At 34.9% G+C, this 23,721-nt stretch overlaps 1 protein-coding gene across 3 annotated transcripts in view; it reads left to right on the plus strand.

The window, feature by feature from the left end:
• Window positions 1–23,720, plus strand: part of LOC144446161 (LIM domain-binding protein 2-like) — a 50,623-nt gene extending 26,903 nt beyond the window's left edge. For 2 of the 3 annotated variants that reach the window (XM_078135893.1, XM_078135894.1), the window contains 8 exons: window positions 7,341–7,443; window positions 11,111–11,283; window positions 12,366–12,488; window positions 14,737–14,826; window positions 16,005–16,128; window positions 17,059–17,121; window positions 17,537–17,709; window positions 19,080–23,720. In XM_078135893.1, the coding sequence (XP_077992019.1) occupies window positions 7,341–7,443; window positions 11,111–11,283; window positions 12,366–12,488; window positions 14,737–14,826; window positions 16,005–16,128; window positions 17,059–17,121; window positions 17,537–17,709; window positions 19,080–19,313 (1,083 nt within the window). In that variant the 3' untranslated portion in view covers window positions 19,314–23,720. The remainder of the gene's footprint in view (window positions 1–7,340; window positions 7,444–11,110; window positions 11,284–12,365; window positions 12,489–14,736; window positions 14,827–16,004; window positions 16,129–17,058; window positions 17,122–17,536; window positions 17,710–19,079) is intronic. The other variant, XM_078135895.1, reaches the window with a different exon arrangement.
• The last annotated feature ends 1 nt before the right edge of the window (window position 23,721 follows it).

The raw sequence follows: 23,721 nt of genomic DNA on the forward strand, positions 1-23,721 counted from the left end.
AAATATTGCTGGAAGTGATAGAAAACCTTTAAAAGGAACAAATTAGTTGTTTGTGGGCACATTGTGTATTAAATGTAATAGTCAACCCTAGAAAGTGCTTTCAAAGTCTTATGGCTTCAACACTGAAGCAAATGGTACTTTGATCATATTGTCATACATACATGTATGTTTGGTAACCAGAACTCCTGTCTTGCAAGTTCTTACTTGTCAACACAAAATTTTACCTGGTAAGTATGGTTGCTTGAAATTTGATGCAACCCAGTTGAAGTGTAACCAAAAACTTTGTTTTAATTCCAGTGAAAGTAACTTTACTATTCTTTTTTTTTTTTTTTTTTGGGGGGGGGGGAGTTTAATGGACATAAAAATATGATAAGGCATAAAAACTGCAAAATTGAGAATTGTGAGATGAAATGACGGAGTAGGCAATGATTTAACAAAATGACAACGCTATAATATTGTTTGACATTGATATGTAATGAACAACAGCACAATTTCTATTCATGTACATTTCTCGTGACCCTATATTTTATTTCTGGGGAGAAAATTGAAATAATACAAAACTGTACACATATGAAGTAAACTGTTCTTCCAAACACAAAATTGAAAGTTGTTACTGAAATTTTGGACTGCACACTTCAGTCGTTGTTGACCAATGTAATTGTTGTATTAACATTGGATCTTTATGGCTTTGACTTTGATTACTGTCACTCCAAATATTTTAACCCTTTCAGGACTAGAAATTTTCCAGCCATAATTTTTTAACAAAAATTCTTGTTTCTTCGTAATTTTTGGAAAAAGATAAACTTTATTTTAGATCAGAATTTAAGAAATATTACTTCCCGATGGAGTAATATTCTTAAATTTTAGAAGATGTGCTTAAAATCAAGTTTCTAATTATACCGTTGTCGTCTGTAGGAATGAAAGGGTGAATTTGTTAATGAAACCCATGCAATGATGCTATAAGTATAAACTACATACCACAGAAAATGAAATTTCTGTACTTTTTAAATTTCCAAATTGTAATGGTAACTTTGATGAAAATATTATGACAAAACCTTATGATGCATGAATGCAAGTGCGATATTCTCGAGTTTTTGCATGAGTGCTTGTGCTGTTTCCTGTAAGAGAACTTTCACAAGCATATTGAGTGAAAATGCAGCAGAAAATACCGCAAGCATGAGTGCAAATACTCCTGGGTACCCACACTGGCACTCATGCGGCATGGGGGTTCTGTTACCATTAATATGTATGGTTTATGCGAAACAGCAAATTTCCATAAAATTACACTACGATAATGCAGTTTCGTCTATATATGGTATGATTGCATACTCATTTGCATATAATTTGCATATATTTACATAATCTTTTTTGGTAGTGGACTGCAGTGGAATACCACTTGTATGCATGTACACTAGTACAAACAATTACTGTACATAATTAACAATAAGAGGATTTCAGATGATTTCCTACATATAACTTTATGTTTAAATTTACATAAAACAGTACTGTCTAGGATAAAATTAGGAAGAGGAACTGTGGCTTTAGCCAGTCTTGAGGCTTTCAATATGTTCAAAATTCATTTCTTAACCCTTTCAGGACTAGAAACTTTCCCTCCAAAATTTTTGAACAAAAATTCTTGTTTCTCTGTAATTTTTGGAAAAAGATCAACTTTATTTTAGATCAGAATTCAAGAAATATTACTTCCCAATGAAGTAATATTCTTAAATTTTGGAAAATGTTCTTACAATCAAGTTTCTATTTATTCCAATGTCGTCTCTAGGAATGAAAGGGTTAATATAACTTATGGATGTAGCTTCAATATAATTTGACAAATGGAGTGAATTTTGTATGGAAACAATGTTGAGTCACTGAATGGATAATATGAATATAAGCAGGGGGATATGGCATGTGGGTTAATTTAATAAAACGACACATGTCTGTTGATGGTAGATGTGTGTGTACATGCTCTGAATTTTGATATCGTATATAATATAGGAGAAAGGCTTAAAGTGGCAATGTCTGTAACTGAGATTCTGTTTTCAGTGCCCACGATTCAGGGCTTAAATTCACCTGTCGTCAGATTTTGTTAAGTGAACTGTTTCAGCTATACAGTATCCTAGAATGTATCTATTTCAATAAGTCTGACAGTGACAGACTACCACCTTCTAAATATGGTAGTCTAGATATGAAGGTCGGTAGCCTGTGTTCTAGACTACTGGTAATTTTGAGCCCAGACATTCATGATATATACTAAACAAACCACTCCGGATTAGGATTAACTTCTAGGTGTTAAAATCGGTTTGTTTGGCAGAGCTATAGAAAAAGTTGTCCAGAACGAACGAATGATCCTATGTAATCCTTACTAAGATAACACTTATGTGATGGCCCAGGATTGAAACATAGGCCAGTATGGTCTTTTGATTTTATCGGTAACAAACAATTTTGTCATAATGGTATTTTAGTACTAGTATTATAATATTGTAATATCTAATTAGAATTCTGTTAATTACTAGACCTGATTCAAATTTCAATAGTTAATTGAAATAACGTGGTATTCCAATATGAAATAACCACTAAAAACTATCAAGTCACAGTTTACCTATTTAATATTGTTATAAGTTGTGTAGTGGTATATATATTATTTTATCAGTGGAAAATTTCTGCTCACAGAGTCAAATATTTTCTTGACAGTGAATCCCATATTTTTGTGAACATCTCATCAACATCTTCAGGGGTGTACTACAATGGGCTATTGGTGCATTTGAACATTTGGGATTCACTGCCAAGAAATTTGTTGACTCTTGAGTAGAAATTTGGGCTATGAACCCAGAGTCCGTGAAAATTTACTCTCGCATAGTGTTTTATGGTTGACTTTATAATTTTGTTCTTGTTTTTCACCAAATATTGTTTTCCTTTCTACATCTGTCAATAATTGGGTCATTGGTCTTGTGAGATGAATATTTACTCCAGTTTCTATTTATGCTGTTTATTTTGATTAAATCTATTCTGTTTGATTCATAATTTTGTTAGTTGTACGACATGTACAAACTGAAGAACAGCTTCAAAAATATGTATTGTAATGTATCCGAGTCTAGGTGGTCTTGAGGTCAGAGGTCATGATGGTAGTTGTAATGTGATATGCTGTAATGATATAAGTAATGTCTATGTATGATATCATGTATACATGTGTTGGTAGGCTTAGTCAGGGATTAGTATTATAGAGTCTTACCAAAACAACATGCAAGTCACAAAGCTGGTATCATTTGTATGTTGTAAATGTTAGAAAGTCGTATACAAAGGTCGGAATTATTGTATATGTAAATTGTAGTCGTCATGAAGTGAATCTTAACCCTATACATTTCTGAAATATTGTTCATTTCTTGTCAAAACATTTGTGAAATAATTTTATAATCTTCAACATTGCTATAAAAGTAGCAGCTTACTTTTTGTTAACGTTACCTTGCTGAGAAAATAAACATATACAAATGGAAATTTTCAGAAAATTTGAACATTCTCATATACGTTTACAACCATATTTGTTGTTTCTATTTGAAACAAGATGAAGGTATTGAAACATGACAGTGCAATATTTGAGAAGTCATGGTGTGTGCACCAAATGTTTTAGTTTGAGTGGCTAGGCTGTACACATTTGCTAGGATTCTGTCAGGCAGCTTTGTATTTGGAAATGACATTTTAGATGTAGATAATCTGATACAACGGACATGAATTCTAAAAACATTTCAGTGGATTTTGTCAATATTTTTTCAAAACAAACTATTTATGATCATAATGATAAAACACTAGGTACCTTTCATGAGATCCTTATACGTGTGTGTGTGTGTGTGTGTGTGTGTGTGTGTGTGTCAAGAAAAATACAACTTCTTACATTTGTAAAATGCCATAAATGAAAGTATGCTAATGATACAGATCTCGGATAGAACTTGATATAATTATTGTTCATGGAGTGCATGCAATTCAAAAGTTGCCGAATTGAATGTCTAAAACAAAGTGATAAAATCTGATAATATCAGTATACAGTGATGGGTATACTGCCCCTACTCCTTGCTTTTACTCATGTAATACACTTGTTCAAATAGATAAATTCATCATGCATCATCATTATCTCCACATTGGAGTTTTCTTCCTTTTAAGTTTGTATGTAATTAAGTATAGTAGTCTAGTTTTAGGGGCTTATAGGCCAAAATATGTACAACAGATAGGTACATTTCCATTTGTGAATGGAAGTACATGTATGTGTATACTCAAGTAATTTAATGTCAAGAAATATAATAAAATACCTCAATGGGTCGTGCCAAATAGAACTGAAATTTATGAAATATTTCTGACAGATCAAAGAATTCATTTGAATGAAAGCCAGAAATGAGATATTGTGAAAGAAATTTATATTCAATAGATATTTGTATCCAAAATAAGGAATTCTCAAAGTCGTTGGCATTTTGCCAAACCAGAGAACGAACAAACATGGACGTATTTAGGAGGTGTTTCAAAAACAGGAAAACATCTAGGTCGTTTCAGGAGTTCACAGAAATATATCAAGAGGAAAGCAAACAGTTGTAGTTCTACTATTTTAATATTCACAATAAGTCAAGTAAAAATAGTTCCAAAGTCTCCTTATATGTACTTAAAATGGCAAGCATTTTGCCTGCTCTTATTAAGAGGGGAGTCATTGTCACATTCAAAGCACTCAACCCTGATATTTCAGTGTTGTATAGTGAGATATTTAACTGTGGTGGTTTTGGAATTATTTCTACTGTTTCTACAAATGGTTTCTTCCCCCACTGAAAATGAAATGATAGCCTGCATATGTGAAAAATACTTCCTTTGCATCTCAGTGAAAGTGAAATCCGTGTTGAACCATAGACACAGCTTTTTTTTTTAGGAAAGAATGCTTTGAAAGTAAAGGTATACAGTACAGAAGAGTATTAAAACCTTCCGAATTTAATACAAATACTTCTGTTGGCATAAACACAAAATGATTGAAATTATAACCAATGGTTGTATAATGTTTTAATACCAGATTTGAATTTTAAATGTCTGGATATTTTAGCAATGTGTCACCATGGAAACCATTATAATTGACATCATGACCCCAAGGAGAGTGTTGTTCTGTTAGAGACAATTCAATGGAACAATAGCAGAAATGTGAAAAAAAGTGAATGTAGTTATGAAAAGATCTTGTTTTGTTACTCGTTTACATTGCATTCTTATGCACTAGTTGCCATGGTGATAAATGATGAGTAATAATGTCACAGAAATGTTACACTAGCTTGACTTGCCTATGAACTTTCAACTCTGTCACAATAGGTGGAGGAATTATGATTTAAACTGGGGTCATCGTTGTTTTCAAATTTCTTTCAGCCGAACTTGGATATATCTCCCCTTCGATATATGAACATCATCTTACAACCTTATGATACCAGTGACGTCTTTCTGCAAAATAGATCTATTAGACTGGTAACTATTCCAGTGCAAATTTACATGTATTAAACGTATTTGGTAGAAACTGAGTGCATGACATGACATAGGGGTTAACAAAAATGAATATACACCCCCTTCCCCCAATACATAATAAGTGTCTTTATTTGTTTCATATTCCATACATGTGTCGTTCTGAATCAAACACATGAAAGAATTTAAAAAATAATTCGAACAAATAGATAATACTCATACATTATGTTTACTTATTTCATATTCCATATACATGTACCTTTCTGAATGAAACATATGGAATTTAAAAATTAATCCGTCCAAAATAGAAAATAAATATATGTTCATTTATTTCATGCTGTGGACATGTATTTTTCTAAAAGAGATTATATGATGGAATTAAACAATTGATTCCTCCAAAATAGAAAATTATATATATTCATTTCATATTGCAGACACGTCCCTTTCTGAACAGAACATATGAAGGAATTAAAAAAAAAGAAATCTACCCCAAAAAAGAAATGAAAAATAAATCTACACCAAAAAGAAATAAGTATATGCAAGTTAATTTATTTCATGTTGCTTACAAGCATTTTTCTGAAACAACATATGGTGGGATTAAAACATTAATTCACCCCAAATAGAAAATAAGTATATTTATTCATTTCATAGGTCACTGAGTACACTTTTCTGAAATGAAACAGGTGAAGGAATTAGAGAAAACAATTTCCCCCAAACAAGAACATTTACAGATTCTTTCATTTTATGTTTAGTACAGAACAATGTTCTTGAATTTAGCATGACTTGTACTGTTAGTTTGGAACTGATGTTGTATTTTTGGAAAAAGTGTAAAGTGAAGTGTTTAGTTTGAGAATTCCCTTGTGAATAACTGGCATTACCAGAAAAAGAAGAAGACATTTTCTAATGTTCAGACTTTAAGTTTAAATTTACATAACGCTATATACATTATTATGTAAATTTACCTCCATTGATTTTAAGAAATCATGTAGTGTAATACACAGCCTTGCTTTAGAGTAGGAACAGGTGGCTTTCCAATATCCAAAATATGCATATTGATTTTGAATTTTCATCCTTGCATTACACTTTTGAGCAGGCCTGCTTATCGGCTATACACTCAATCAATTATGCAATACAGTTCGATCATAACTTAATAAATGAAATGTTCCGTAGTTAGCATGGATCGCAGGCTACATACCAACAGTCATAACCAGCTTCTTGTACTTGGTAGTGTTTTTGGCATTCAACAAGAACTGATGTTTGCTATGAGGAAATTGAAATAGTCCAGTGTTAGCATGGAATATGTCCAAACCCACTTCTTGTAATAGGAAGTGTTATTGACCCTCAGCAAAGACAGATGTTTATATTGACTCTGTTGATACATGTACCAATATGATATAATCTAGGTAGTATGGAAGGCCAAAATGGTTTCAGTCCAAGTCAGTCAGTGAATGGCACAAGGCTTGACTGATTGATATATTGAATGTAGAATGTAAACTGATTCTTGACCTTAGCCAAGTAGCTGCTGCACATAGCATCATCCATTCTAAATGACAAAAATTTTTTTTTAACAGACTTACACCTTGTCAAATGGTATTTGAAAGTTAACATTGTACAATGTATCCTTGTATTCATATCTTTTCCTCTCTGTGTAAATCAAAATTACAGTGCTTGAATCATGATTATTGTAGATTTATGTTACCTGGTTCAGCGTCCATATTGATATGGTTGCAGTCAAATTTCCATATCTTATCTGTTTCTCTCTAATTTAGAGAGTACTATTCTATGTATGATGTTTGTGTGTAAATACGCCCCAATATTCACAATTATGCATGTATTCATATAGCTATTTGTTTTTCCGTCTTTTGGTCCAGGAAAGTGACAATTTATGGTGGGATGCCTTTGCGTCAGAATTTTTCGAAGAAGATGCGACACTAACTTTATCATTTTGTCTAGAAGATGGACCAAAAAGATATTGTAAGTGTTTTATTTTTATTTGACATTGTTTTCTGTGTACATGTAAGAAGAGACAAATTTTACAATGTGTTATTCAGTGGAGATTGCCTGCAGGGAGGTATCAGGTGATTATAGAGCCGACTCTGTTGTCATGACAACCACAGTTGTCTTGTCTAGGGTTTTAAATCCTTTTTGTCAGCTTCTTCTTGCATCATTTTTAATCCCATAAGCTAACTTATAGTTTTAGTTCTCTCTGGGTGACAAAAATTTGAACCACTTGTTGTGCCAGTAATATTTACATTGTATAATGGTATTTGTGATTTGATCATATGCCAGTTTATGTGAAGAATTGCATGCAAACCACATCAAATCAATTCACAAACATTTGATTAAAATTAAAAAGTATGCTTCCTTTGTTTATAGTTTGAGGAGTACAAGTTATTTGATTTGGTCATTTGTAGTTACATTTAAACAATCAATAGTACACTTTATAACCAATTATAACGCCTACATAATGTTGCCATAAAAAAAGTCATTTGTCATCAATTTTCAATCTAACATTATTCATTTGTAATTGCTATGTTGTCCTACACATTGGAACCCATACTTTGTATGTATCATTGCCTCAGTTATGATCCTGAAACTTGCATGTAAACCCCCCAACCCCTCCCCCCCCCCCCAAAAAAAAAAAAAAAAAAAAAAAAAAACACACACAAAAAAAAATCTTTGGAATGTGACTCCAGACCAGTCACCCAAAGCATTTCTATATAAAATTATTGATTAATATATATTTCTTACAAAGAATGTTTTCATGTCGTATATGTAACAAAGAATTGTCTGTTCTTAATGTCAACCTATATGTTGTACTTAGTAATTTTCTGAAATATGAATGATTGTCGAATGATGAAACCCCATTGCCATCCCACAGTATACAAGTACTTGATAATTAATAGCAGTTGTTTGGACTGTTTGTTCGTACTGTTTACTCCTTGACTCCAGTCCAGTGTACATGTACAATGTACATGTACGCAAAGCTTGTCTGCTTATTGGATTATTGACTTTGCTACACTCATACTCAGAGGACAAGTGTAGTGTAGTCACAGATTCAGTGAGTAGACACACCAGTGTACATGTACATAGTACTGGCAATAACTAGAAGACTGCTATTTCAGCTAAAACTTTGTCAATTAAATACTTTGTTTGCCATCTTTGAATTTCCCAAAAACCTAAAACGACAGGGAAAAAAACCCAGACACAGAACAAAACACAATGTTAGCATGTTATGTAAAATTCACTTTTCTGTTGATTTATTTTCTGTTTGTACTACACGTAAATCTACGCGAGTGGTGAAATATAAATGTAAAAATCCAAAGTTTGATTGTCTTAAACAACTACTTAGAAATGTGTGCAGTTGTTCTGACGATATTTGAATGGTCTTTCCATTTACAATAGTATAAAACACTGCCTTCTGCTGAAATTTTGAGCAAAATTGAATTTGATTGCTTTTTTCTCTAAATCTACCAACAAACCTACCCACACACGGATAGCAAACAGAATTTAATTGATGGCGTCTAACTATCTAGGAATGGTGTGGTTTATTTATGAATTACAATCAAGGGATTTTTCTAATAAATCTTCTTTCTACCAGTGGGGATTTATTTGTATAGAGAAACTACAAGTTGGGAAAAAAACAAGATTATTGACAGTTTGTATGCTTGTATTCTTTATTTTAAACCAAAATTGAGACAGTGCATTCAAGACTAAAATTTCTTATAAAGTATAGGTTAGTCTTCGACTTTCTCGACCTTCTTGCAATTGGTTTTGCAGTGAGTCGCTCTGTCAGAGACCCTTTCATTTTAAACATGTGGGTAATAAAAAGTGAAAAGAAATGTATCGTAAAAGGCCAGGGTTTCAGTCCCAGGTTCTCACATTAGAGTATTCTTATTAGTTAAAGGCCTGTGTTTTAGTCCCAGGTTCTCACATTAGGGTATTCTAATTAGTTAAAGGCCTGGGTTTCAATCCCAGGTTCTCACATTAGGGTATTCTTATTAGTTAAAGACCAGGGTTTCAATCCCAGGTTCTCACATTAGGGTATTCTTATTAGTTAAAGACCAGGGTTTCAATCCCAGGTTCTCACATTAGGGTATTCTAATTAGTTAAAGGCCTGGGTTTCAGTCCCAGGTTCTCATATTAGGGTATTCTAATTAGTTAAAGGCCTGGGTTTCAATCCCAGGTTCTCACATTAGGGTATTCTTATTAGTTAAAGACCAGGGTTTCAATCCCAGGTTCTCACATTAGGGTATTCTTATTAGTTAAAGACCAGGGTTTCAGTCCCAGGTTCTCACATTAGGGTATTCTTATTAGTTAAAAACCAGGGTTTCAATCCCAGGTTCTCACATTAGGGTATTCTAATTAGTTAAAGGCCAGGGTTTCAGTCCCAGGTTCTCACATTAGGGTATTCTAATTAGTTAATGGCCAGGGTTTCAATCCCAGGTTCTCACATTAGGGTATTCTAATTAGTTAATGGCCAGGGTTTCAATCCCAGGTTCTCACATTAGGGTATTCTAATTAGTTAAAGGCCAGGGTTTCAATCCCAGGTTCTCACATTAGGGTATTCTAATTAGTTAAAGGCCTGGGTTTCAGTCCCAGGTTCTCACATTAGGGTATTCTTATTAGAACTACACTTGTAGTATTCTTTTGTTCCAACTTTTTCTCCAGCTTTGTCAGTTTTTTTGCACACCTAAATTTTCATACTAATCTGACCCCGGGGGCCTTTTAGCATGGATGAAATATATTGTATGTCTTTGATAATGATAAGGTAGTAATTTTTATTACTGAAAATGTAATGATATATGTACAGTTCACAATATTTCTTACTCTTTATAATGGTCTCTCCATGTATGATATATTTTCCTTGTTGTATATGTCAAGTCATTATAACCTCACAGCGTTCGGTTACTGTGTCTGATACATACTTCACTAAATACCAAAGGTCATAAGTGAATTCTTTGGTTTGAAATATTGTGAAGGCCGTAGTCCTGATTACAAGCAGACAGACTTGCTTACAGGGAAAACTGATAGCAAAAGTTCAAAGTTCAGGACAGACATGTGAAACTGAGGGATAGCCAAAGGTCAAAGTTTAAAACAAATTTTTTCCAAGGGGAAACCTTGTAGCAAAAGGTCATAGTTCAGTATGGTCTTTCTTCCTTGGGAAAAGGATAGCAAAGGGTCAAAGTTCATAGCAGCAGGTCAGAGTTCATAGATAGTCATTTGTTTAATGTCACTTGTATAAATGAGATTCGTGAGAAGACTTGTGATTTCTTGAGATTGAACCGTAATGCAAGGCGGGTGACTGCTTAGTTTGGCAGCCAATCTTTCTTTATAAATGAGTGGACTATTGTGTCTTGAAATAGTCCTAGACAAGTGCACACTTGAGATGGCATGAATCAAACGACAAACCCAAAGATACAAATTTAAAATAATTGTATGTACTAAATTGCATAGTGGTTTATCTGCCTCTTGAAAAAACAGTAAGGAATTTCTCTTCATTATTTTTCACTTTGCCTCGTAGTATAACCATACCAATTTATAATGAATATATGACAAACATGGTATTGATAAGAGCATCTTGCCTTGAATAATGAAAACAAAAAGAAGTCATATCTGGTGTTTGTGTTTTTCTTTGCAGCAATTGGTAGAACTCTCATACCTCGTTATTTCCGTAGTATATTTGAAGGTGGTGTCACGGATTTATATTATGTTCTAAAACACCCAAAAGAGTCATTTCATAATACATCAATAACGTTAGACTGTGAACAAGCAACAATGATAACACATCACGGGAAACCAATGTTTACAAAGGTAAGATGCATCATTTTTATTGGTCAGATTACATGTTGTACAGTAGTATGAAAAGACACATGGGGAAAACCAATTTGTTTACAAAGCGTAGGATGTATCATTTAAGTGGTTAGATTACATGTTGTACAGTAGTATCATAGGAAACCCAATGTTTCATCATTTTGTGGGCAAGACTAAAGGCCAAGATACACAAGGCAATTTGGTTGAGCAACACAGTAATTGTTGTAGTTGTTGCATACAACTAATTGCTCAATTTATGCACATAATCGCAGGGCCTTGTGACGTCGCTAGGTGCGTCACAAGGAATCCAACATATCAGATTTCTGCATTTCTTCTCAAGTTGCTTCACGCGTCGTGAATTGCCAGTGAAAGTACCAAATTTTGGTGCGTCACAAGAAATAGTTGTTTGTCAGTGGTATATGAGGACACACAGTGTAGCTTGAAATGTTCAATATTGCAACTGTCCTGGATTTTGACAAGGAATAATGCAGATTTTTTTTTGTTTTGATAATAAATTTACTATATTTAGACAGCCTAGAAAGATCTGCAGAGATTCAATCACATTTATAATATTTCTATATGTACCTCTCTATATATGGTTTGAATAGCATACAGATGTGGCTTTGCTGAAAAGGAATAAGGGATTTTATGTCTCATTGCAGATCTCGCGATATAAGCAAATGCATCTAGCGACAACAGTTGTCAAATGTGATCGCAGTCAAGCTTTCGTCGTGGCCATGTGCTATGATGCTGAGAACAAAAGCGTTGCTAAGCATTTAACACTTTCAGCTTGACCACCCTCACTTGGTTGCAATGGATGCCATGACTCATGTGGGATCTCGTGAGATCTGCTGCGAGATGAGAAATGGCTTATTTGATAGGGTCTCAATGCGCTAAACATTGTAATACAAAGAAAACTTCACTTGTACATGACTTCTGTTGTTTGAATCACTAGGTTGAATGAACTCTTGCAAAGTTAGCCCTTGTGTTATAATTTTCATAAATTTCAGAGTTGAGCATATGGTACTGCAACCACAATATGTTCTATTCACTGAATTTATCGTTTGTAAATTTTTTTGAAGGTTTGTACAGAAGGCAGATTAGTTTTGGAATTCACATTTGATGATCTCATGCGAATAAGGACGTGGCATTTTGCAATACGACAACACAGAGAATTAATCCCTAGAAGTGTTATAGCAATGCAGGTAAGTGCTGGCAAACATCGTGATTTCAAACTGTCGTTGTAAATAGAAATTCTCTAGTCTAGAGGCTATCTGTGGCTTCAAATCTCAAGATCTCTGTTCACCCCATCTAGCTGCACAAGAAATCATGAAGCAAAAGTTGTTCATGAAAATGAGTAAACCCCCAACTGTTAGAATGACGAAAATAATGTATAAGTAGTGTCCTGATCTGACAAATGTACCATATGTGGACAGTATATGACTGCCCCAAATAATCAGAAACTTATCATTGGCCAGAATTCTGTGTTTGGTTAACAAAGACATGATGTTAGTGACTGTGTGGATGGCTTCATTTGAAATGTTATCTCAGCACCTCATTGAATCAGGCATGGAAATAGATTTAAAGCCATGGATAGCTTCTACACTAGAAAGGATTCCAGTCTTAGTTTTAGTTCAATTCCAGTAGGTTGATAAATAACATGTACCATCAGGGCCCAAAATTAACAGTAGTCCCATACCCACAGACTACCAATTCTTGACATGGGCTACCATAATTTGCAGCTGGTAGCCCACTCAGGCTACCACTGATTACACATGTATGTGATGAAGATGGAAGATTTATGGACATGAAAGTATTTTAATAACACATATATTTCCAGTGGAGGAAAATTTTTCCTTGTTCAGGAATTTTAGACTACACAGGTCACAATACTTGGGCTACCAATTTCTGAAATTGGTAGCCCACTAGGACTACCAAAGAAAAAAGTTAATTTCAAGCCCTGACCACCACATTTACCCAGCACCATGGTCCATCGATTAGCATGTACATCACTAGGCAGTATGAAATTCTATATACTAGATATTTTATTAATTTGTCCTGTCTTTCTTTGGATATATGTAGAATAAGTACAAACATTTATCCATGAACAATTTGGCTTTGATGAATCTAAAAACGCTTTTATCAGATCAAAACTGCTTATGGACCACCCAACGTTAAACTGAAGAAATTATGTTATTATTGATCTCCTGACATCAATTTATGTTCTTGACAATAAATATGTAAGAAATGTAATAAAATAATCTCTAGATCTCGTTTTTTCTTCTTCTTTTCTTGTAAGTTTACATGTACATGTATTTTTAAAATAGTTTTTGACACTACTAAACACTTTGCGAAATGTATACTGTAGTCATCTAATGTTTTTCTTTTGCATGTTGACATTGATCATTTATGGAAAAAAATGTGATACTGTATTTGTTGTACAACTTGTGATAATCAGGGGAAGCAGTCTACAAGTTAAAAAAGGAAGTATTTAGGTGTTTATATTTCCAAACTTCGGTGAAATTTATCAGATATGTGCAGAAATACAATGTATTGTACGTTTCAATGAAATTTCTTATACTGACGTTGAAATATTTTGAGTTTGTGTCCGAGTCTTGGTTTGAACTTTGTGTTTTCCTATAAGTGGTATACGTATAGGACAGTAAGTGCCAAGTTCAAGTTTGACTGAAATAGACATCAGACTAAGATATTCGTTATTTTCCTTTGAATATCACACTTGTCAGCTCTTGGTTATTTTGATAATGTCTGTTTTGCAGAAATTGCTTCCCGTGTTTGTCATCATGTATGCACTGATAGCATGATGTTTTTAACTTCGCCCCAAGTTAAATATTAAGTTCACTGCATTATGTGCGAATTTCGTTTTACCTGGTCATCGAACATGATAATTACACACCATTTTATCACTTTATCCACTCTCATTTTGATCCGAGTTGTAGTTTCATCATCAGTGAGAATATGTCAAATATCTAAGAAGTATGGCAAAACTTAGCTTCAGTGTTGCAGATCAAGCCTCATGCGTCATGCTGTGATTTATAGTGTGGTAGATCGATTGGCCATCAATACACCTTGGGTGCACAACACATGGTGGGCCAGTTCATGTATGGGGGGGGGGGGGGGGGGGGGGGCTGTGTTGTTAAATGAAAATTACAATACCATACGACGTCCATATGGCCACCACACAAATTGTCAGTATCACCATATATTGTTAAAGGCTGCTTTGACAAAATGTGAAAAATAGCCTTTTCATAAAAATTGTCTCCAAGGGACAATGATTTGTTAGTGACAGGTTATAATGATAATAAAGTTGGGATTTGGCTGTAGTAGAGAATCAAACGAGTATGGTTATGGAGATAAGAGGTGTGTAATTATTATGTCAGTAAACCAGGCTTGACTTTTGGTGTAATCTTCTCTGTTTGTATGCTGCAATTTCAGTACCACTCACAAGACCCACAAATGTTAGAACAATTGTCCAAGAACATCACCAGGCAGGGACTCACCAACCAAACCCTAAACTATCTCAGGGTAAGCAAATCATCTTCACTCTGGCTGGCCACTGCCACCCTCGCTCTCTCTCTTTGTCTATACTCTTCTCTTACGACTCATCTAATTATTAGTATCCTGCCATGTGTCACTGTTACAGTATCACACACAGGATTTACCGATGTTAGAACACTTGTCAAAAAATGTTACTCGACAAGGGTTTACAAACTACACCTTAAACTATCTAAGGGTAAGGATACCTTTGTTTGAATATTTTCAACATTTCTTGTAATTTGTTTTACATTGTGTGTGTGTGTGTGTGCGTGCGTGTGTGTGTGCGCATATGTGTGTGTGTGTGTGTGTGTGTGTGTGTGTGTGTGTGTGTGTGAGTGTGTGTGTGTGCATGCATGCGTGTGTGTGTGTGTTTGTGTGTGCGTGCATGCGTGTGTGTGAGAGACCGAGAAAGCTAAATACCAAATGGCTGTGGTTGATACTTCCACAGTGGAAAGATTACTGTAGACAAGCAAAGATGGACACACAGATAAAGAACTTTTGAAACTTAAGACATTGTATGTGATAATATATTCCTACGTAGATGAACTGTATCTAACAACAAATATGTATTTAGATATTTATTTTAAAAAAAGAAAGCAAGATGACTTGAGAACTGTGTGCAGTTTAGTCCTCGATAGTTCAATATACATGTATTTGTTAGTGGATTATATTATAATATGCATAACTTTCATTTTTCACACGTAAATTTTACAGTAATGTGTATAGATATGTTGATTCCATGAAGCACAGAGCATACTAGTGCTGTCTGTTGACACTACTGTAGGGTACTATGTAGTTTATAACTGCTGATTTCACACTTGTTTTAACTTTTCTCCATAATGAACTTTTCCCTATTTGAACACATCATACCAAGTTGTAATACAGAAGTCTACAAAAACTCAATCATACCAAGGACTAAAAAAGGATTGAAATGCTGTACCAGACTCTGTTGCCATAAGGAAATCACCAGAACAGTTTAAATCTGCATTGTCATCACTCCATGATCTGCTTGACTAAAACCAACAAAGTGCGTACACCAACCTGGAGGATTTTTTGCTCAATTGTGAGTCAGTCTCCAGTATCCATACAGATACAAATACAAATGATGATATTAACATGTGCTATTTGCTAAAGTAACACTTCTTGTTTGTCTGTTTCACTCACAGTTGTGTGTAATCCTTGAGCCCATGCAGGAGCTCATGTCCAGGCATAAAGCCTACAGTCTTAGTCCCAGAGACTGTCTCAAAACTACACTCTTCCAGAAATGGCAACGTATGGTAGCACCACCAGGTAAGACTCCACTCAACAACGACTTGAATCTCGTCTACCCTGTATGACTGGTATTTTAGTCTGAGCTCATTGTTTTTAAACAGCGTACTCATCCTAAACTACCAGGAAGTGGGTGAACTGCTACTTATGTATGCTTACATTTAGTATGTTGTATGATTTGGTGACATGTTACCATCTTGTTTTCATCGTCTGTGTGTATGTGTGCGCATTACTGCAGCTTAGGCTGTTCCTTTAAAGGTCAGCCTTCCCTCAGGCTAGTTAAATGTTTCCATGTTCCTGTCGCTCATCTTCTATCTTCTGAAGGGTGTAATATATATATCTCAGTGGGGTGTTGCAAAGCAGGTAGTACGGTGCAGCTTCTTAATATTTTGTATATGCTTTAACTGGATGTCAGAGTGTGAAGCATGTGGTCGTTATCATGGTGTAATTCATAGATAAAGAATAAAGATTCATGTAACATCATGGTGTATTGGGTTTAAGGGCATATTTTGTGAATTTGGTTCTTGATAAATGAAGGTGGTGTGGTTTTGATAATGGTGATTATTAGTACCGTAGTAGTAGTGGTAGATTTTAGACCCATATCTGTCTGCCAACACATGGCTCATGTAGCCTGTTTCTGTATTGCTTTCATTCATTATACATTAGCATACAAACATTATAAAAAAAAAAAACACCCTATCTCAGTTTTTGCTGCCATTGTGGGGCTCAGAAACTTGAGGTTTTGATTTGTAGGACCAATCGTTTATTGTTTTCATTTTGTGAATGTATAACCATCCATCACACTACAGAATAAATAAACCTCCCCCCTCCCCACCAAGCAGACAATGAGAGCAAATCAGAATCAAACTAAGGGGTCATGTGACTTTTTCTCTGTGGAAATTCACACTTTTTCTTATGCCTGAGAATCCCTACTTTGGCATTGTATTGTAGAGAATTTACAAGACTTTTCGCCTGGTGACACATACATGACAAAGGGAAAACACAAACTAAGAGGTAAGAGATCCCAACTACCGTCTAGCATGTACTGATGCAATATTTCCAAATAAAACCAACCTTTTTCTGAGTAATCGTTAATTAATTTCTCCTCTGTCTAGTCTAAAACGGTTCATTGACAAGAAATCGTCACATGGCTCCTGAGTTCTGACTAAGAATTCACTTTTAGCCGCTAGTGAGAGAAGTTTAACAAGCTGAAAATCAATTGGTGCAGATAAGGCATCTTTTTTTATTATTACCTTTTTGTTGTTGTTGTTGTTGTTGTTGTTGTTGTCGTCGTCGTCATTTTGTTTATCACAAGTGATTGAAATAATCTATATGAAGATGTAGCAAAGTAGAATATAGTGTAGAGATAGTTTTCTTGTGTGTGGATGTTTTCTCAAGGGTTACTGTTGTTTTGTTTGGTCCCCAACAGAGAATAGCAGACCACCCAGCAAAAGAAGGAAGCGAAAGTCGTCGGCAACCAGTGGAAGCACACCCTCGGGTAACAACATGCAACCTAATTCTGCTTCCAATCCAGGCGCAGGCGGGAAGAAGAAACCAGCAAGCAACTTCCCCCTCACCTCTCAGGTTGAGAGCGTTACCACTGTATGCAACCCCTACCCTTATTTTTTCATTTCACTGTATTTACTTGATTAGTTTGAATGCTTCGATGCCTAACATCTGCACTTGTTCAAGTTTCTAGTCTGTAAAACTACACTTCACCAAACATCCAAGCATTCAAACTAATTTATGTTTTCTTTGGTAAATGCGGTTTTGGGCCTTCTCTCATGAGTTGAAGTTTGATGTGTTTCTTCATCTAGTATACTCATTGCTTGACTTACTCGGTTCCACTTTTATGTTTGTTTCTTTTTATATTCATTTTTTTATGTTTTTTTCCTTTCAGTTTATTTTTTTCTTTTCTTTCTCTTTTTCCTTTTTGTTATTTCCTCATAAAAATGTAAGACTAAGTCAGCAGAACACACTGTTGTAGATTTAATAGAGGAAAATGATACCCAAATTAGGCTAGAATGTTCCCTGTATTGATGGCCTTATCTGACAATTAGAGCTGTGACTCGGCCAGTGCTTGCTTCCAATATGCTTGTCAACAGCATTTCAAACAAAGATTTGTACATTTATATTGATTTCATGTTTATAAGAAAAGAACGTTTACCAGAAAATTTTGTAAACATCTCTACCCTGCTGACAAAGTCATTAACGGATTTTGGTTACCCGGTAGCAGGGTTATATACATCATGGTCTAAATTTTGCTGCCTAAAGAAGCCGCCACAATCCCTTATTTATCATTTTAAATGAAGCTCTATTTGTTAGATGGGACCAAAGGGGGCATACAGATGGAACTCTCCAGCCCAGCTTTCTAGCCGTCTGCTTATCAGTGCGTTTATGTTTCCAGAGTCATACCAGTTTATCTTTTACTGGTTTTATTGTCTTGGTGATGTGTCATGGACATTACAATCATAGCACCCTAAAAAGAATACAGTGTATTTGGCAAGATTTGTAACAGTTTTGCACACATCAAGGTCAATTTGAATTTCAGCATACAAGGGGAATTTCATGTGTAACTTTTCCCTAAGCTTGGACCTACATTTAGTCATATAGGATGTTTATGATATGAAGGTTAAGCAAAAATTTGACTCTTGAGATTCCCTTGTAATGTACAAATAATTTCTCTTATCAATATATCTTAAAGAGAGTATTCAATGTAATGAATCTTGTAACTAAGAGAAACGCTTCGTTGAAAAAAAAAAATCTTAGTTTCACTCAGAAAACAGCAAACTCTGGAAACGTAAATTTATTTAGATAGAGAAGTGATTCAAAGAACATAGGCATAAGCCTTTTTGCATTATTTCACTTCACTTTTCACCAGTCATTTATGCAATCACTGCACAATAGACAATGCAGAAGTAATATTCAAAGTGTATTCATGAAACTCCTCCTATCTTGTATTTTGTGTGTAGGACGTCATGGTCGTAGGGGAGCCGTCTCTGATGGGAGGTGAATTTGGAGAGGAGGACGAGAGACTGATCACACGGTTACAGAATACCCAGTATGATGCTACCAATGGCATTGATGCAGAGGAAGAGTTTGATAACTCCAATCAAAGTCCCTGGAATGCCGAACAGAAAGTTCCACCAACATCAACTGCTCCCACCCCACAAGAATCAGAAAAGACAAGCACTGCCAATGAGTGAAAGAACAATTGAAAACAAAAATAATGGCCTGACTCATATCTTATTCATGGAACGTTTGCTTCTCACTCAGGAATTTGAATGATATCTGTGAAGTAGCAGTGATTGTTCAGAGAAATGTCCCACTTTTACAGTGTACAGTTGAAAGAGATAAAGGAGAGACAATGGGAACTTTAGAAACTATTATGAAGTACTGACCAAGGCATTTGTAAAATACAAACACAAAGTATTTTTTTCTCATTTATTGAGACTTTGTGTACAGTGTCTTGTTTTTATAAAATTGACAAATCCAGACTTCACGCGTAGCAATTGACTTTACCATCATGCAATCCCACAAATGCAGTCTTGGCTTTGTGTAGTTGCAAAATATGACCAAGAAGCTGCCCCTGACAGAGTTTTGCTGATCTGGATTGAACACTTAAAGTAACGTGTAGATAATTATAATATTTGTAGTATGTTGTATGTCCTGCCCACAAAATTATGAAAAAGAGTACTGTTTTATCTTTGACAATTTTTATATGACATATTGTGTCTCTAAATGTTAATGTGGACAGTAACTGTTACGACAGACCATGTACATGATGATTTAACTTTCCATAAAAGATCAAAGTGAACATGGCACAGAACAAAAGTAGAATTATAACTCATTAATTTTTTCCTATTGATGTAAATAAAGAAACAATGAACTCACAGGCACATGACCAGGGTAGTCATAGAAAGGCAGTCCTGTACTCAGTCCGCACTGACTATGGTACTCATGGGTATATAGGTGAGGTACTCACAGAAGCATAGCTGTAATAATAATAGAAATATGACAGGATTCTTACAGATGTAAAGCCAGGGTTCCTAAAGACACACAACCAGGGTCCCCACATCAACATAGCCAGGATCCCCACAGAGGCATAGCCAGGGTCCCACAGACACACAGCCAGGGTGGTCAAGTACATATTGGGAGCTAGGGTTTGCACTGCATTGTATTCACCAGCTAAGTCATGAAAGCACTCCCAGACATCTAGTTACGGTAATCACAGATATATAGCTAGAGAACGCTCAGATATATGGCCAAGATATTTGTGAATAGCCAAGGTGTCCTTCATATACAGTTATTTTACTCCTAGATGTACAGCAAAGGTCAAGGTAAATGTGTATATATTTCAGGGTGTAAACAGATACATAGCCTTGAGGACACAAGCACATAACCAAGATACAGATATTTAACCAGGGTACTGACAAATACAGTTACAAGACCTTATAGACATAGGGTACATATACATGGCAGGGTAATATAGGTGTTTGGTAGGGGGTACTGATATAATATATTCACACACTCATTGACAAAACATTCAGTGCTTTGCTGGTGTTACCTTTCAGACTTAGTCATGATGTTCTAAAACATCTGGCCACAACTAGGTACAACCATGTTTAAAGTTGTTGATTTCTGTATATGAAATTATCAAATGTGCACTTTATCAAATGTGCACAATATCTTCAGTGACAATTGGACAAAAATCATTTTGAGCAGAATAGTGCCATTTGCTGACTTTGGTATATGTCCTTGGATATCATTATTGTTCTAAATCTACTTTAGCAAAATTACTTTAGGTTTTTCTCTCATATGCACATCTACACAAGTCCCTCTATCACCATGATATATACAAGATGTGTAATACTTGCATTAATGATGAGTTATGTACCGATAACTTGGTATAGATCAGTCCTGTCCAGACTGTAGGTACCTACCGATAACTTGGTATAGATTAGTCCTGTCCAGACTGTAGGTACCTACTGATAACTTGGTATAGATCGGTCCTATCCAGACTTTAGGTACCTACTGGTAACTTGGTATAGATTCATCCTGTCCAGACTGTAGGTACCTATAGATAACTTGGTATCGATGATTCTTGTCCATACTGTGGGTACCTACAGATAACTTGGTATAGATGAGTCTTATCCATACTGTAGGTACCCATAACTTGGTACAGATAATCCTGTCCAGAGTACAAGAAACTGTAAAATGATTGTAGTTAATTCAAGGAAATGGAATTGTGTGTGTCTAGGTACATATTTTGTCCAAAACAGTTGCGAATAGGTATTGCTGTACCAACATCATCTAGTACTGTATAAAGCATAAACACAGTACTGAACTTGAAATTACTAACACCAGGAGATTTGTAATTAAGTGTTGCCTTCATATGAACAGTTGACTACGTCTTAGATATAATGCCACATAAAAATAACAAAATCTTTATCATATCTCAACAACTGTAGTGAATCTTTACATCACTGACTAATCATTGTCCACTACTTGTTAACATTAGCATATATCCTTGTATGGGAATATTAGAGTCAAAACTGAAATGACCTCTTTATATGCTTATTGTGAATTAAATGTATAAAGTTCTGTCAGATGTTTATCATTATTTCTCCCCACAAGAAGTAATATAACAGTTATATTCATTTATAAGAGGCAAATCAATTTAGAGAAAAGAAATAAAAAATCCATATCATTAGTGATGTGTTTATGCCCATATTTGGTGTATTTAATTGCAAGTCTAGATTTTAGATAAAGATTCAAAATGTTGTACAATTCTCCACTTTCAGATACACGTATGATAAATACAGTTTCACTTGTGTATTCTTTTCAGACACCCTTTCTAACCCCTTGTTCTAAACCTTTTATTAGAACACTAAGTAATCACCACTACTTTGATAAAAATGCAATGAAAAATGGACTGCAGACTGATACACAAAGCTTCATGGATTGTATCACACTATACTGAGTTGTCTAATTGTCAATTGAATCATGTATCATGTCCACTGGAAATCATGGAGAAAGTAAAACTTAAATGACCATGTCTTGTAAACATATCCACCTATATCAGACTGTGAAATCAATCACAATTACACAAGAGTTACAATGATATTAGATTGCTGACCATGTAGATATTGCTATCCCTACAGTTGTATATTTGTTGTCATCCACCCTTTTTAGAAAAACAACCACAGTGACAGTTATCAAGTGGTTAAGACCACGGTTCTAAAGGAACACAACAAATATTTAAAAAATGAGTGTCGACCCTTTGCTTGATTGATTTCTGCTATGCCCTCTGAACGCTAGCGTAGATATGTAAATTAAATAATTTCATGTAATGAAGTGTTAGCCAGAAAACAAGGTGCAAATTCGTACTGGATTTTTAATCTACCCGCTGTATCAGATGACACCAGTGTCAGTATGATGTGATCTGAATCAGTGAGGACAGTGGAGCTGCATGATGTAAACATAGTCAGTAGACAAGCAGTATCAGCCAAATACAAGGGGAAAGATTTCATGATGGACTTGAATGGCATTGTACACAAAATGGCAATCCAATTTTAGTTTTGAATCCAGAATCTTCTATGCAAGTGTTGAAAGGACACAGTAGAAATCAACCAAGCGGAGAGTCTAGGCTATGTTTCTGAATGTTTTAGTTTTGTCAAATGTGTGATTTTCCAAGGCTACATGTCCATTCTCAGCCAAGCTGAGATATTCGAATCTTAGTCACTCCATGTACACAAAGCCAAGCTGTGAGGTAGCATAGTATCTTCCGCACCTATGTACCCAAAAAGTACATTTATTCAAAATGAACAAACGGTATTTAGATAAGTACTGTACTTGTTTCCATGGAAACAGAGCCTATATTTTATGTCCAGATATTGAGATGTAAACTTAATGTATATGCAGATTTGTATTTGCTACTTGTTGTGTTTTTAGCCAATCAAATGATCTCTTTTCAAAATGTGCTACCTATTCTTACCAATCAAAATGTCATTTGAGTGGTTATATAATCAACCAATCAGAATGCCTTTTTTCAAAAGGTTGCAATTTTTAGACTGCGTGATTGGTTGGTTGGAATTGCATAGGCGTGGTTGGAGTGTGCAACCATTTTCAAACAGTATTGTGTTCTATTTTGAATCAGTTTTATTGAAAATGGTCTTTCCTTCCTGTCGGAGCAGTATTTTTGTACATATCTTTCTTAATTCTCTTCTCTTTGTTTTTTTTTGTTCCTTCATTTTCTTCAAACACCCCTTTTTGGTGAGATCAAATGAAAGAATAATTGTCATTTAGATAAAAAAAAGTTTTGAAATAAGTTTGTTGTATTAGCAGAAATGAACCCAGAGACTTGTTATGGCCTTGTTATTTCTACTTTAGATAACTTGAGACCACAAGAAGTGTCTGGGCTAGCAGCAATGTGAAGTGCAACAGATTGATAAAAGTCAATGTAATATTTTTAGTATTCTAACCATTCACAAATTTGGTGTGCTGTTTATTGCTATAGTCTTGTGTTGTATCATAAGGGATTCCCTTCATCCATAGTGTCATCTTTGTCAACTCATTTATGTATGTGTAGAGGGCATGTGGAATCTATAAACC

Source organism: Glandiceps talaboti, chromosome 15 (assembly GCF_964340395.1).
Source record: "Glandiceps talaboti chromosome 15, keGlaTala1.1, whole genome shotgun sequence".
Taxonomy (NCBI): domain Eukaryota; kingdom Metazoa; phylum Hemichordata; class Enteropneusta; family Spengelidae; genus Glandiceps; species Glandiceps talaboti.